The sequence below is a fragment of the Peromyscus maniculatus genome, chromosome 23 (genome assembly GCF_049852395.1).
Source record: "Peromyscus maniculatus bairdii isolate BWxNUB_F1_BW_parent chromosome 23, HU_Pman_BW_mat_3.1, whole genome shotgun sequence".
NCBI classification, from domain to species: Eukaryota; Metazoa; Chordata; class Mammalia; order Rodentia; family Cricetidae; genus Peromyscus; species Peromyscus maniculatus.
Window position 1 is genome coordinate 29997851 of NC_134874.1, and position 14546 is coordinate 30012396.

At 51.8% G+C, this 14546-nt stretch overlaps 2 protein-coding genes across 9 annotated transcripts; both read left to right on the top strand.

The window, feature by feature from the left end:
* The first annotated feature begins 577 nt into the window (after positions 1–577).
* Positions 578–8996, top strand: Gal3st4 (galactose-3-O-sulfotransferase 4). Of its 7 annotated transcripts, none has more exons than XM_042268118.2 (5): positions 581–683; positions 1422–1549; positions 1884–2199; positions 2450–2753; positions 7638–8996. In XM_042268118.2, the coding sequence occupies exons 3-5, from the start codon at positions 2075–2077 to the stop codon at positions 8718–8720; spliced, it is 1512 nt and encodes a 503-aa protein (XP_042124052.1). In that variant the 5' UTR covers positions 581–683; positions 1422–1549; positions 1884–2074; the 3' UTR covers positions 8721–8996. The 7 variants fall into 7 exon arrangements, with proteins under 7 accessions (XP_042124055.1, XP_042124052.1, XP_015856818.1 ...); XM_042268117.2 differs by having other exon boundaries at positions 628–838; XM_042268122.2 differs by lacking the exon at positions 581–683 and adding an exon at positions 694–838 and having other exon boundaries at positions 2098–2199.
* A 982-nt stretch (positions 8997–9978) lies between these two features.
* Trappc14 (trafficking protein particle complex subunit 14) lies at positions 9979–14270 on the top strand. Of its 2 annotated transcripts, XM_006971213.4 has the most exons (11): positions 9981–10537; positions 10796–10891; positions 10979–11108; positions 11216–11302; positions 11403–11523; positions 11620–11767; positions 12070–12152; positions 12239–12402; positions 12894–13048; positions 13193–13386; positions 13501–14270. In XM_006971213.4, the coding sequence occupies exons 1-11, from the start codon at positions 10124–10126 to the stop codon at positions 13652–13654; spliced, it is 1746 nt and encodes a 581-aa protein (XP_006971275.1). In that variant the 5' UTR covers positions 9981–10123; the 3' UTR covers positions 13655–14270. The 2 variants fall into 2 exon arrangements, with proteins under 2 accessions (XP_015856801.1, XP_006971275.1); XM_016001315.3 differs by lacking the exon at positions 13501–14270 and having other exon boundaries at positions 9979–10537; positions 13173–13335.
* Positions 14271–14546: the final 276 nt, after the last annotated feature.

Sequence of the window (14546 nt, forward strand, 5' to 3'; positions counted from 1 at the left end):
CAACCCCAGATTTCCCAAGCCTGAGGTCTGACTATCTTAATCTATTAAAAGAGAATTGTGGAATCACATGAAGAAGTACCTGTAAAATGTGAACACCAGGCCTGTTTACATTAACACACCTCTACCCTTGCCTTAAGGGTAAGGGGAGCAATTCTTGGCAAACTTTGGCTATCATGTCTGTCTGTCTGTCTCCTCTCTCCCCTTTCCCCTCTCCCCTTTCCTCTCTGCCCTCCCCTTCTCTTCTCTTCTCTTCTCTTCTCTTCTCTTCTCTCTCTCTCTCTCTCTCTCTCTCTCTCTCTCTCTCTCTCTTTCTCACTCTCTCTCTCTCTCTCTCCTTTCACCTGAATAAATCTTTTGTTTTGTGGAAAGCCAAAAAAAAAAAAAAAAAAAAAGATGTAATTGATTCCTACTTGGAAGGAGTGTAGAAGTGGCATCTTTCAAAGGCAGGCTAGGTTATCTTTTCCCCAGTGGACTGGTAAAGGGGCAGAGAGGGGAGAGACCCAGAGAAAACGGATCAATGCCCAAGCAAGCAAGTAAGCAGCTACTTGGACTGGCGGGACAAAGGGAGGGGAGAGGGAGGAGTCTGGGTGCTGAGAAAAGTTTGTAGGGAAAGTTGATCCGAGGAGCCGGGCGGTGGCTGAGGCAGCCCGACCTGATTTTTCGACTGCTCTCCTTACGGCCTGGTGAGTGGCTAGAAAAGCTGAGGCTGGAACCCGTGGAGGGACCTTTGAATTTATGGACGGAGACTTGTGGGGTTCACAGAAGATCCTTAACAAAGGGCTGACGACAGATGAAGCCGTCACCAAAGCTGCAGAGGGGACCGTGAGCTGGGATGCGGGTAATGAGAAGAGTTTGAGATGGATGGGAAGAAATAAAGTTAGCTCGGGATAGAGGAGTTGCTGGCTGAATTCTGGGGGCTGTGATGGGGGAGGGAGTTGGGGATAATGTCAGAAGGAGGCGGGTCTCTGGATAGCGAATTTGGATTCTTTTCGCTTGGGGTCACCCTGGTAATTCGGGCAAGGGGGCTGTCAACGCTCGCTGAAAGGACCTTGATCTTTGATTGCAGGGTGTGATCTGAAAAGGTGGAGCTACACTCCAAGTTCGTTAGGAAGCCTAGGGCCTGGGAAAGAAGAAAATCAATTTCTCTCTCTCTCTCTCTCTCTCTCTCTCTCTCTCTCTCTCTCTCTCTCTCTCTCTCTCTCTCTCTCTCTCTGCCCTCCCTGTGCACTGATAGACAGGATTAGGAAGCATCTGCACCAGCCCCTTTAAGACCTTGGGGTCTGCCTTGTGCTGAGTGGGAAACAGCCTTGCCAGCAGGAACAGTGGCTCACATCACTCCTCTAGGTCCACCCGCCCCCTTCCTCCTCCTGGGTTACCCAAGCTGTTCCTATCTGACCCCCCCCCCCTCATTCTCTCCTAAGGTTTCCCCCATACTAGTTCCAGAAGGAGGGAGGTCCTTCATTCCTATTTGTGATTGGCAGAGGGGCTCAGAAGGCAGCCAGACCCTGGCTTGACAATGCCCTGATGGAAGGTCACCATGAACAAACAGGTTCAATCTTATTTTGGTGTCTGTTTCGCTTGAGATTTGGGTCCTGGCTTTCTCTCCTTCTCTTTTAAATATCTAAAGCTTGGAAGGGGGTACAGTTGGAGAGTTAGGGGTTGGCTGAAGACAAACGAGGTTGACAGAACAGGGAATAGATGCCAGGACATCTACAAGGGTCTGTAAAGGGCACACACACACACACACACACACACACACACACACACACACACACACACCGGGCCACTCCCCATCCCTGCCTCAGGTCTCAGTAGCAGGAGAAGAAGAAGAAAAAGTTCTACCCTTCTTAGACTCCTCTCCTTCCCCCTCATTTCCCTTCTAGACGCTGACAGAGGCAAAAATCTGCTAACTCAGGGGGCAGACTCGACCAGGGCTGCGAGCAGGCCTGGGGAACGAGCCCCTGATCTCCGAAAGGTGCCTTCCACGGCCGCACAGCCATCTCCAGCTGTCTCTGCCACCCATGGCTCTTGGCCAGGGCTCTGTCACTGTCTAGTGTCACTTCCCTTGTGATACATGGGTCCTCTGTCTTCTGCCAGGACCATGAGGCTCTGGAGGCCTGGGAGCCTAGGGGTAGCTTTGGGAGTCTTCATGACCATCGGATTTGGCCTCCAGCTCTTAAGGGGACCATTCCAGAAGAGGTGAGTCCCCATCCTGTCCTACCTCTCCGACTATTACCCTCCCCCAACCTACTCTTCCTTAATCCCATCTGGGGATGTGACCCTTGGAGGTAAGCACTCATGGTGTGTGTGTGTGTGTGTGTGTGTGTGTGTGTGTGTGTGTGTGTGTGTGTGTGTAAGCATTGCATTCCTACTTCCATTCCTTACAAGGACCCACCTGCTCCACATAATGGCAAGGCACAGGGACATTCCCCTTCCTTTCTCTTTCCAGGTTACCTGGGCTGCAGCTCCGACAGTCCTGGGTCCCTTCACTAGGACCAACTGTTAAGTCTTGCCTACCACGACAGCGGCTTGTGTTCTTGAAGACCCACAAATCTGGGAGCAGCTCTGTACTCAATCTCCTTCATCGCTACGGGGACCAGCAGGGGCTACGCTTTGCCCTGCCCACCCACTACCAGTTTGGTTACCCAAAGCTTTTCCAGGCCTCTAAGGTCAAAGGCTACCACCCCCAGAGTTCCGATACGAAGAAGCCTTTCCATATTCTCTGTCACCACATGAGATTCAACCTAAAAGAGGTGAGCAGGTTCAAGGAGGGTGGGGTAGACTTGAAAAGAGATCTCCACAGGCTTGTGGTCAAGATCTGTAAGAGAGGGATGCCATGATTTGCTATGGGGGTTCACCCACAAGTTGGACCCTAAGACATAAAAATGAGGTTTCCTATTGCTCATTCTACAAGTGCCCTTCCTCTGGGTCAAGTGTAATGTTGGGAGCCAGAGTGTTCCTTTCTCTCATATGGGAGCTGTGTGTGGAGGATGCATGTGCTTGTGGAGGCCAGATGTCGATTCCAGAGGTGTTTCTCACTCTCCACCTCAGTTTTAGAGACAAGCAGGGTCTTTCACTGAACCTGGAACTTACTGATTCAGCTAGATTGGCTGGCCAGTGAACCCCAGGATCTTCCTGTCTCCATCTCCCTAGTGCTGGGGTTTATGTGTAAAAGCCACGTTTTGAAACTTCATGTCACTTCTGTGTTAAGCCCTCAACAGAGTACAGAATAGTCGGACCAATAATCCCAGGACTGAGGAAGTTGAGACAGGAGGCGACTGGATGTCAGACTAGGGACGTAGCCCAGTTGGTAGAGCACTTGTCTAGCATGTAAGAGGCCCTGGGTTCAATTCCTAGCCCCATGTAAACCAGGTGTGGTGGTGCACACCTAAAATCCTAGCACTTAGGAGATGGAGCCAGAAGGATCTGATATCAAAAAGCTAAAAAAAAAAAAAAATTAAAAAAATATTAAAAAAAATAGTTGAAGGCCAACCTGAGCTGTATAACCAGACCCCCATCTCAAAAACAAATAACAATGACCACAACAGCACAAAAAGGATCCCAGTTCCGACCCCAGAGGAGACTTCTTATGAGAGAGATGAGCCCATTCTCTCACAGGCTTAGACCAGGGCTTACTTGTCGGCAGAAACAGAAAGCACTGGAGCTCTGGGTGTGGTGGCTCACGCTGTAATTCCAGCCCCATGAGGGATAAGGAGCACCTGGCAGAAGAACAGAGAAAGATTGCTGTGGTGGGTGAGGAACTTAAAAGAAAGATTGGTAAAGGCTATTATGCTTCCTGCTTTCTCCTGTGTGTGTGTGTGTGTGTGTGTGTGTGTGTGTGTGTGTGTGTGTGTGTGTGTCTGTGTCTGATACTGGATCTCATGTAGCACAGACTAGTTTCGAACTCACTAAGAAGCTAAGGATGAGCTTGAACTCCTGATGCTCCTGCCTCCATCTCCTAAGTGTTGGGTACAAGTGTGCACAAACCACTATCTGTTTATGTAGTGGTGGGGATGGACCTCAGCACTTTGTGAATGCTAGGCAAGCTCTCTACAAAGTGAGCTGGTTCTCCAGCTCGGATGTTCTTTGGGTGGATTTTTTTTTTTTGGTAGTTACCATTATGACACTCACCATTAGCCCAGAATGTCCTAGAACTCATGGCAATACTTCTACCTCAGTTTCTCAGAGTGCCAGAATTATAGGTGTGAACCACAATGTCCAGTAGACATCAAATATTCTTGGTGTTTTTGTTTTTGTTTGTAATGCAGTCCTGGGGGTTGATCCCAGGGGTTGCCCACACATGCTAGACAAGCATTTTTACCACGGAGCTATATCCCTGGCCCTGACTGGGCGTTCTTAGAGGAAGCAAACCATCACGAAGACATGATGATGCACGTATATACGTGTATATCGGGAGAGTATGTGCAGCCAGTAGAATAGCGGGGACCGCCAAAACACTTTATTTTGAAACAGGCTCTTGTTACACACCCTGGGTTGTCCTTGGACTCTCAGCTATTGTCCTTCCTCAGCCTTCCAAGGGCTAGGATTACAAGTGTGAGCCACCACACCCAGCATGCCCTTGTTGAAGGCAGAGCAGGACAGCTGAGGATCGTGAAGGGGATGATGACAGGAGCAGCGAGGGACCGCTGTTGTATGACCAGGGGCTACTGATAAGAGTGGGACAGTAACCAGGATCACTGAACTAAGTTCCTCGAATGGCTGAGAGATGACCTGCATGGTCAATGCCATTCATTGACTACCTACCATGTTCCAGGCACTTCCACGCTCTTCCAGATATACTAATCCAGATTTATACCCGAAGACACAAAGGCTCTGATACCACCAGTGAAGAGCCAAAGTCATACAAGTAGGAAATGGTAGAACTGGGAACAGTTATTTTTAATGCCAGAGACAGTTAAGTACCTTCTCCTTTCGGGGCGGGGTTGGGGGGCAAAAACAGATTTCAAAGGCTCTGCCCTCTGGGCATGTCCATATTAATGAAGAAAGTCGAAAAACACTCAGTTAAGGAAAGGCATAATTTAAAAAACCAATCTTCATGTGTAGGATGTGTGTGTCCCTAACCGTGATACAGGCAAGGGTGCGCCATGGAGCGTGTGCGGCAGTCAGAGACAACCTTGTGTTAGTTCTCACCTTCTACCACCTTTGAGACGGTCATTTTTTGCAGTTTGTGGCTATGTACTCCAGGCTAGCTGGTCTGTGGGTTTCTGGGGACTCACCTGTCCCCTCTCCCATCTCACCGTGGGAGGTTACAGAGGCATGCTACTACAGCTAACTTGATTTACCTGCGTCATGGGGATTCAAAGTTGGGTCCTCACACTTGCACAGTACTTTACCCACTGAGCCGTCTCCCCAGCCTGTCATAACTCCTTTTTAAAAAAATCCATTTATGTTTATTTTTTTCTCAGTAAATTTTCAGTCTGTTCTGTTCTGTATCCCACTCTTAAATCTTTACTCTACAAAATGTGAACGTCATTTGTCCCCAGGCTGTCTCCTTTGGGGACTGAAATTTCTTGACAACAGGAGAAATGTAACCATTTGTTCTTTTTGGGGAGGGATGGTTAAAGACTGATGGGTACCTTGTTGCTGGTTTGGGGGCTTGCTCAAATGGTTTCCAGATGCACAGCATAACACCTTAAATTCTAAATAAGTTCCTATTATCATTCTGGAGATTGATCCAAACTTATTTATTTTATTCATCTGAAGATTAATTTATTTATTTGTGTGTAAGAGAGACAATGTGTGCCTATGCATGTACAAGGAGGCTTATAAAAGATAGCAAGGAGTTCTCAGGTATCATTCTCTGTCTGTTCCTTTGAGGCAGGGTCCCTCCCTGAACACGGGGCTAGGTTCTCAGCTAGGCCGGAAGTTATCAAGCCCCAGTATTCCTCCTGTCTCTGTCCCCATTGGAGATAGGCTTACGGGCATTTGTAGAGATACCTGACTCCTTACATGGATGCTGGGATCTGAAGACTGGTTCTCACAATTGCAGCATACAAGGTCTTAATTACTGAGCCATCTGTCCAGCCCCTGATCCTAATTTTAAAAACTCCCTTAAGGACAGACTTACTACCAATTACCACTGTGATAGAGAAAGGTTAGATTCCATGATAAAAGTCATTATCAGGGAGTCTGGGAACTATTAAGACAATATGTCAGTCAGTCTGCAGGGCTATGTTACAGCACAACCCAGCCTGATTCTCAAGGTACCTGTTGAGTAATAGAGACACACATCTCAGACTTTAGTCCTACCCATTTTCCAGCACTGCACCTCCTGACCCTTGGTGTGCCCTACTTCAGGAGTGTCTTTTTCTCCAAGATCTTCAGGAGTTCCAGAAGTGCCTTGCGGCCATCATCTTGGACTGGTCTGAGAACGCATCTGCTGTCCCTGATGGAATCCTGATGAGCCTCAAGGCTAGTTGTTTTCTTGAAGCTGTGACCCAGAGTCCCAGAATAGGCATTTAACAGTTTTTGTGTATGTGTGCTGGTCATGTTGGCACCTGTCTGTAATTACAATGCTCAGGTGGCTGAGGCAGGAGTTCAAGGACACCCTGGGCTGCATACATGTGATCCTGTCTCAGAAAGGGGTAGGGATGGGGAGATACAGTAAAATGTTTACCATGCAAACAATTTCAGGACCTGAATTTGATTCCCAGAACCCAGGTAAGAAAGCTGGGCACGGTAGCAGGCTCTTGTGTTCCCAGCACTGAGGAAGCAGAGACAGGTGAGTCCCTGGGGCTCCCAGACTAGCCAGCCTTGCCCAGTTATCTCCCACTCGGGCCAGTGAGAGATCTTGTCTTGAAAACAAAAGTGGACGATGTCTGAGAAATGAGGCTCTCCCCCAGAGTCTGTGTGCACAAGTGCACACACATGAACACTTGCTCATATGAACACACAAAAACTGAACACAAAGAAGATCTTTTATTGTAAAAGTAAACACCAAGTCTGGTTCTTAGAGATTTTAGGTGTGTGCCAGCAGCTCCCAGGGTTCTACCGTCTCTGTCTCCTCAGCACAGGGCTTATTATGGGTTAGCACCACTGTACCTGGCTTTTAGGTGGGTATTGGGAGTCTGGAGTTGGGTCCTCATGCTTTACAGACTGAGCCTTTTCCTCAGCCCCAGGTTTGAGAGGTTTGTTTTGTTTTGTTTTGCTTGTTTTTTCTGAGGCAGGGTTTCTCTATGTAGCTCTGGTGCCTGTCCTGGATCTCTCACTCTGTAGACCAGGCTGGCCTGGAACTCACAGAGATCCGCCTGGCTCTGCCTCCCCAGTGCTGGGATTAAAAATGTGTGCCACCACTGCCTGGCTGAGAGTTTTTTTTTTATCAACTAAAGAAGACACAAAGACCCAAGGAAATTGACGCTCCAGAGGAGCTTTGTGTGGTCCAGATTTCTGACTAGCTGCTATCTCGTGTATTCGTCTCAGTCACCTGGGAACCTCTGACTACTTCCTTTTTGCAGACAAGTAAACTGAGTCTCAGAGGTGATACAGAATTTCCCCCAAGATCAGCCAGCTAATGAAGGAAGCCAAGGGGCAACAGTAGAGTTCTGAAGGCTCACCAGAGCCTTAGCTTGTACTTATCTTCTCCTCAGTCAAGTTCTTTCTCTTTCTCTCCTCTGCAGGTACTACAGGTCATGCCTTCTGACAGCTTCTTCTTTTCCATTGTCCGAGACCCAGCGGCTCTAGCCCGCTCTGCCTTCTCCTATTACAAATCAGCTTCATCGGCCTTCCGAAAGGCACCGTCTTTGGCTGCTTTCCTGTCTAATCCTCGAGCCTTCTACAGCCCTGGGGGCCGTGGCAACCACTATGCCCGCAACTTACTATGGTTCGATTTTGGTTTGCCCTTCCCCCCAGAGACGAGAGTCAGTCCTCATCTACCCAGAGACCCCAACCCCCTCCAGCTACATATTGTGCCTTCTTCTGGTGCTGGCCCTGGAAGTCTCTTCCAGCCTATGACCACAGTTGCTAATAGTCATGAGCAGCCAGCCAGCTTTGCCTCTTCGGATTTTGGGCCCTCATCTTTTATCCAGTGGGGTCTGGCCTGGTTGGACTCTGTCTTTGACTTGGTCATGGTGGCTGAATACTTTGACGAGTCATTGGTTCTGTTGGCAGACGCCCTGTGCTGGAGTCTGGATGATGTGGTGGGCTTCATGCACAACGCCCAGGCTGGAAGTAAGCAGAGGCTCAGTGCTGTCAATCAGAGTACGGTGAAAGGTGAAGATCAGCAGCTGACCGCACGGGCCCGGGCTTGGAATAACCTAGACTGGGCTCTTTATACTCACTTCAACCGGAGTCTGTGGGCACGGATAGAACAATATGGCCAGAGTCGGCTGCAACGAGCCGTAGCTGAGCTGCGGGCTCGAAGAGAAGCTCTGGCTAAACGTTGCCTGATGGGAGGTGAGGCTTTAGACCCCAAATACATCACCGATGGTAGGCTCCGTCCTTTCCAGTTCGGTTCAGCTAAAGTTTTGGGCTATGTCCTTCAGAATGGACTGAGCCAGAAAGACCGAGAGGAATGCGAACGCTTGGCTACCCCTGAGCTACAGTATAAGGACAAACTTGATGCCAAGCAGTTCCCCCCGACAGTCTCCCTGCCTCTCAAGACCTCAAGGCTACTTCCCCCATATCTATCGGATTACAAATTAGAACACAAGTGGCCGGCGGAGGACAGCCAGATACACCTTCCCTTTCCTTGGAATGAATAGGAACTTGGCTCTAAGGTGAGACTGGAGTTGTCTGGCCTTTCTGGAGGAATTCCAGCAGCATCTGCCCCCACCCTCCACCTCTAGCTGCTCACTTTGCCTCTTCAAGTCTCAAGACAGGTTCATGTAGCAGTTCCCCCCAGAACCCCTGGAAGGGGCCAAAGAAGAGTGAGCCAGAGAAAGTTTGGGGACCATTTCTCTATGAAATCTTTGTCATGGAGCTGTGTGGATTTCACTGTGAAAATATTTGCTGGATGAATAAACCCTATGAAACGTTTACTTATTTTTTTTTAAACATTATTAGATTTATTTGTGTGTGTGTGTGTGTGTGTGAACGAGTGTTTTGTCTGCATGTGTAAATGTGCCCACAGGTCTCCTGGAACTGGAGTTACCAATGATCGTGAGCCATCATGTGGGTGTTGGAACCGAAACCCTGCTCCTCTGCAAGAACAGCAAGTGCTCTTACCTCAGAACCATCTCTCCAGCCCCCAGTTATTAGTTTTATGTAGGGCTCTCAAAAGGGAAGGGATGGAGAATCTTTTGTTGGATAGATATTGGACTGGAAAGGGTTCTTTTTTTTCTTTCAGTATTTCCTCAAGGCTGGAATACAGCCCACTGATAAAATGAATGACTAGCATGAGTCATGTATCACACACACACACAAACACACACACACACACACACACACACACACACACACACACACCAAAACAATAACCTCCACCACCACCACAAAGGTCCAAGAAAAAAACGGGGGTAGCTCAGTTGGTAGAGTGCTTGCCTAGCATGCATGAAGCCCTCAGGGATTCCCTCCTCAGCCCAGCATAAGTCAGACCTGACGACACCTGCAATGCCAGCCCTCCGGAGAGCGGAGGCAAGAGAATCAAAAGTTTGAGTTCATCCTCAGTCAGACAGGGTGTTTAAAGCCAGCTGGGGAAACCTGGGAAACCCTGTCATAAAAAGAAAGAATCGTGATGGGGTTGGGGGAACAGAAAGAGAAAATTAGGGAAGAGAGCAAGGGAGAGAGATCGGAAGAGAAAGAAAGAAGGCGGGGAGAAGGGAGAGGAGCAAATAAAAATAAATTCTACCCAAAGAAGCCTGTCAAGTCTCCTACAAATTCCTCAGCAGCCTGCATTCACGACCCCCTCCCCAGAGGCCCCATCCATGAAACCTCGGAGCTACGCCCCTTCCCTTCCCTTCCGCTTCCGGTTTTTCTCCGGTCATTCAGCCCCGCACCCCAGTTCCGGCGCCGCCGGGTCTGGGTTCCGGGTTCGTTTCCCTGGTTTCCGGGCCCGGCTGGTGTCTCCCGCTGCCGGGCGGAGCAGCGGCCCTCGGGGGGGGGAGTCGGGACTCGCCGGCCGAGCTCCCGCCGGCCCGGTGTCGGGTCGCGCCGCCTTCCCCGCCCCATGGAGTCCCAATGCGACTACTCGATGTATTTCCCGGCCGTGCCGCTGCCGCCACGCGCCGAACTGGCTGGGGACCCGGGCCGGTACCGGGCGCTGCCCCGACGCAACCATCTGTACCTAGGGGAGACGGTCCGCTTCCTGCTGGTGCTGCGCTGCCGGGGCGGCGCGGGGCCCGGCGTCGGGGGCGGCGCGGGCTTGGCATCCCGAGGGGCCTGGACCGAGCTGGCGACTGCCCTGGCCGCCCTGGCCTCGGTCAGCGCCGGAGGGGTGCTGCCAGGGGGCGGCGGCGGCGCCGGCGACCAGGATGCTGAGCCCCCGGGGGGAGGGGACCCAGGGGGCGGGGGCTTGTTTCGAGGCTGCAGCCCCCTTCTCACCCACGGCCCGGGCCCTGCTACCTCAGGGGGAGCGACCACGGTGAGGATCTCGGGGTGACAAGGGCTGAGGGGAGGTTGCTGGGGCCACAGAGGAGGCAGTTTGGGGCATGGACTCTTTAGGGACCTGACGCAGGAAGGAAGGTGACAGACAGCATTGTCCTGCCTTGCAGAGGGACCTAAGGCAGGAAGGGGATGACAGCGAGAGGAGGGCGTAAAGACTTGCCCTGTCTTGCAGCGAGGTTGAAGAATCCTGCATCTTTGATACTGACTTCTCACCCCTTTCTTTCATAACCCCTAGCTGCCTGTGGAAGAACCGATCGTGTCCACAGATGAGGTCATTTTCCCACTCACTGTTTCACTGGATAGACTGCCCCCAGGGACACCCAAGGCCAAGGTAGGATGACAAAGCTGGAGCTGTTGCCCTGTAATCAAGACCCCTCCCATCAGACCTGAATCATGGTCCGATGGCTCCTGTACCCAGATTGTAGTGACCGTGTGGAAGCGCGAGGTCGAGGCACCGGAAGTCCGAGATCAAGGCTACCTGCGCTTACTACAGACTCGATCTCCTGGGGATACTTTCCGCGGAGAACAGAGCGCCTTCAAGGCCCAAGGTGGGGGAGAGGAGGAAAGCTAGAGCTTGGAGGAGGGGTAGGTTGGAGGGGCCAGACTGGAGGGGAAGAGCTGTAAGGTCTGATTTCTTGCCTCATTCTCTCTGCAGTGAGCACCCTGCTGACGCTGCTTCCCCCTCCAGTTCTGAAATGCCGGCAGTTCACTGTGGCTGGAAAACACTTGACCGTGCTCAAGGGTGAGCGCATCTGCAGGCTGGAGGGCAGCGATGGGTCTGTTTTGCTAGGTAAGGAGGGTGGGGTCTCACTGCTCTGAACTGGGCTGGTTCCCCTGCACAGTGCTGAACAGCTCTTCCCAGGAGGAGATCTCCATCTGGGATATCCGAATCCTCCCCAACTTCAACGCCAGTTACCTGCCTGTCATGCCGGATGGCTCTGTACTTCTGGTGGACAATGTCTGGTGAGGCCCTGGGGAGGGGCAGGGACGTTGAGTGGTGGGGACAGAGATGGGATATGGCAAGCTCAATGCACACTGCCTTCTTTTCTTCTAAACTAGTCACCAGTCTGGGGAAGTCTCCATGGGCTCCTTCTGTCGGCTTCCTGGTACCTCTGGCTACTTCCCCTGTCCACTTAGTGCTCTGGAGGAACACAACTTCCTGTTTCAGCTGAGAGGGGGTGAGCAGCCCCCTCCCGGGGCCAAGGAGGTGAGCTGGTGTGTTCGCATAAGTGATGAAAACAGAGGGAACTGGAGATAGGGTTCAGTTGGTGGAGTGCTTGTGTACCGAGCACAAAACCCCAGGTTCTGCCCTCAGCATTCAGGCGTAGTGGCATGTGCCTGGGATCCTAGCACTTGGGAGGTAGCAGGAAGTTCAGAAGTTCAAGGTCATCCCTAGCTATATAAGGAGTTGCAGACCCGTCTCAAAGAATAGACAACGGAAGGGAAAGTCCATGGGCTTAAGAGAAGAAAACTCTGACCATGGGAAGTCTCCCTTTGTCCTGTCTGCAGGGTCTTGAAGTCCCCTTGATTGCTGTGGTTCAGTGGTCCACCCCAAAGCTGCCCTTCACCCAGAGCATCTACACCCACTACCGGTGAGTGTGTGGGAGACCCGCCAGGCACTTTTCCTGCTCACCTCTGCCTAACACATACACCCAGCTTCCTCTTCCACCGCTCCTAGCCTGCCCAGTGTCCGCCTAGACCGTCCCTGCTTTGTGATGACTGCTTCTTGTGAATCCCCTGTTCGGACCTACGAGCGGTTCACTGTCACCTACACGCTGCTCAACAACCTCCAAGACTTCCTTGCTGTGAGGCTTGTGTGGACCCCGGAACACGCACAGGCTGGTGGGTCACCTACCAGGCTGAGACCTTGTCCCCTGGGAGGGACAGGGAAAGCAAGTGGTAGGGTAGTGAGAACAGCTCCAGGTGCTGTCAGCCCCACCTCAGTGGGTGACTGCAGTACCCAGATGGCTCTGCCGAGTACCTGGCTAGTCATCCAGGGTCACAGATGGGGTGTTAAGATAGGCAGTGGGCAGAGACACTGGATCTACGCTTTCTGGTACAAGTTACTAGCTCTGTGGCCTTGGGTAAGTTACTTTGTCTCTCTGGGCTTCTGTGCTCTCTAAAACTGAGTAAATAACCTCTCATGGCTTGTTACGCATATTAACGAGTTAGCGCACGATATTGGTTAGAACAAACCTCAGCACACAGCAGCATTAACTACCATTGTCTGTAACCCTCAGCAAAGATAACATTTACTCAGTTTACTCTGCAGAGACCTATGGGAGCTGAGGAAGGCTGTCCAGTGCTCACGGGTACCTGCTTTCTGTCCCCAGGAAAGCAGCTGTGTGAGGAAGAGCGTCGGGCCATGCAAGCAGCCCTAGACTCCATCGTCTGCCACACGCCCCTCAATAACCTTGGCTTCTCCCGGAAGGGCAGCGCACTGACCTTCAGTGTGGCCTTCCAGGCCCTGAGGACGGGGCTCTTTGAGGTGGGCCCAGCGTTGGGTGGAACAGTTGGGGTTTCCTAGCTTCTAGAGGGGAAATGTCTTAGGTGGCACTGGAAGGCTGGGCACAGGGAAGGTGAAACCCAGTCCAACCTGGGTCTGTGTGAAGGTCTGCATCTTCCTACCCAGCTGAGCCAGCACATGAAACTGAAGCTCCAGTTCACGGCCAGTGTGTCCCACCCTCCGCCTGAGGCCCGGCCCCTGTCCCGCAAGAGCAGTCCCAGCAGTCCTGCAGTCCGGGACCTGGTGGAAAGACACCAGGCCAGCCTAGGCCGTTCTCAGTCCTTCTCCCACCAACAGCCTTCCCGTAGCCACCTCATGAGGTAAGGGGCCTGGACTGGTGTCAGGGTGGCCAAGAAGGAAGTTGGGAGGCAGGAGCAGGGCGCTGGGAGGGATGCTGCGCCCTCCCAGAGCCCACAGCCTCTGTCTTCTCCCAGGTCTGGCAGCGTGATGGAACGCAGGGCCATCACACCCCCCGTGGCCTCCCCCGTCGGCCGTCCCCTCTACCTGCCCCCGGACAAGGCTGTGCTTTCTCTAGACAAGATTGCCAAGCGCGAGTGTAAAGTCTTGGTGGTGGAGCCCGTCAAGTAGCACCAATCTGCTCGCTCAGCTCCGTACACTCCAGAAACCCTAAGCCCCCGGAGGGCTCCTTGTTCCTAGGCGGCGTCTCCCACTGGAGGCGGAGAGGCCCTTCAGGGCTGCCTCTCTGTCTGCTGGTGAGGGACGAGGGCAGAAGCTGTGAAATGGGCAGCAGGGATGCAGCTCGGCCAACAGTATTCCCCAAGTTCTCGTGGGGGGGCCGGCCCCACCCCAGCAGGGCAAGGGGCTGCAGGCGCTCCCTTGTCCCAGTCCTTCCCTCTGTCCCGAGTTTACAGAGTATTCTCATCCTGTTCAGTCCTCTCTGCCTCTGAAATTCCCTTCCACCCACCCGCAGGGCTGAGATTAGAGGGTGGTAGTGGTAAAGGGACCCCAACAATGACAATGACTCTCCTGTCTCAGGGGTTGGGGGCATAGCTAGGTGGCCTCTTTCTGCCCCTCATGTTTACGTTGGCAGCCTGAAGCACTTTAAGTTCCGTTTTCTTGGTTTTTTTTTTTTTTTTTTTTTTTTTTTGTTGCTTTTTTTTTTTTTTTTTGTCTGTTCCTGTAACTTATTCTCTGACTACATCTTCCAACTGAAGTAAAACTATTAAAAGCTGTTCAGGAGGGAGTCTCTGTGTTGTCTACGTGCTGACTACAGGGGAGGTCACCTTCAGTATACAAACAGCTGCCTTCCTATCCATGATTCTCCAATTCCTAGTTTTACTTATGTTGGTTTTCTGAAACACCCTAGACTGGCCCTGAAACCACTATGCAGCAGCCCAGGCTGTCTAAAACTTGATGCTCCTTACTTGCCTCTCAAGTGCTGGGATTACAGATGTGCATCACTGCACCTGTCTCCAGTGCTCAGTTCTGGCTGCCTGCTGGTGGTCTTATCCCACGGATG

Coding starts and splice junctions, on each gene's coding strand:
- Gal3st4 (XM_042268118.2), top strand. CDS start 2,075: ATGGGTCCTCTGTCTTCTGCCAGGACCATGAGGCTCTGGAGGCCTGGG. Junction 2,200..2,449: donor AGGGGACCATTCCAGAAGAG/GTGAGTCCCCAT, acceptor TTCTCTTTCCAG/GTTACCTGGGCTGCAGCTCC. Junction 2,754..7,637: donor TGAGATTCAACCTAAAAGAG/GTGAGCAGGTTC, acceptor TCTCCTCTGCAG/GTACTACAGGTCATGCCTTC.
- Trappc14 (XM_006971213.4), top strand. CDS start 10,124: ATGGAGTCCCAATGCGACTACTCGATGTATTTCCCGGCCGTGCCGCTG. Junction 11,524..11,619: donor CTTCTGGTGGACAATGTCTG/GTGAGGCCCTGG, acceptor CTTCTAAACTAG/TCACCAGTCTGGGGAAGTCT. Junction 13,387..13,500: donor TCCCGTAGCCACCTCATGAG/GTAAGGGGCCTG, acceptor GTCTTCTCCCAG/GTCTGGCAGCGTGATGGAAC.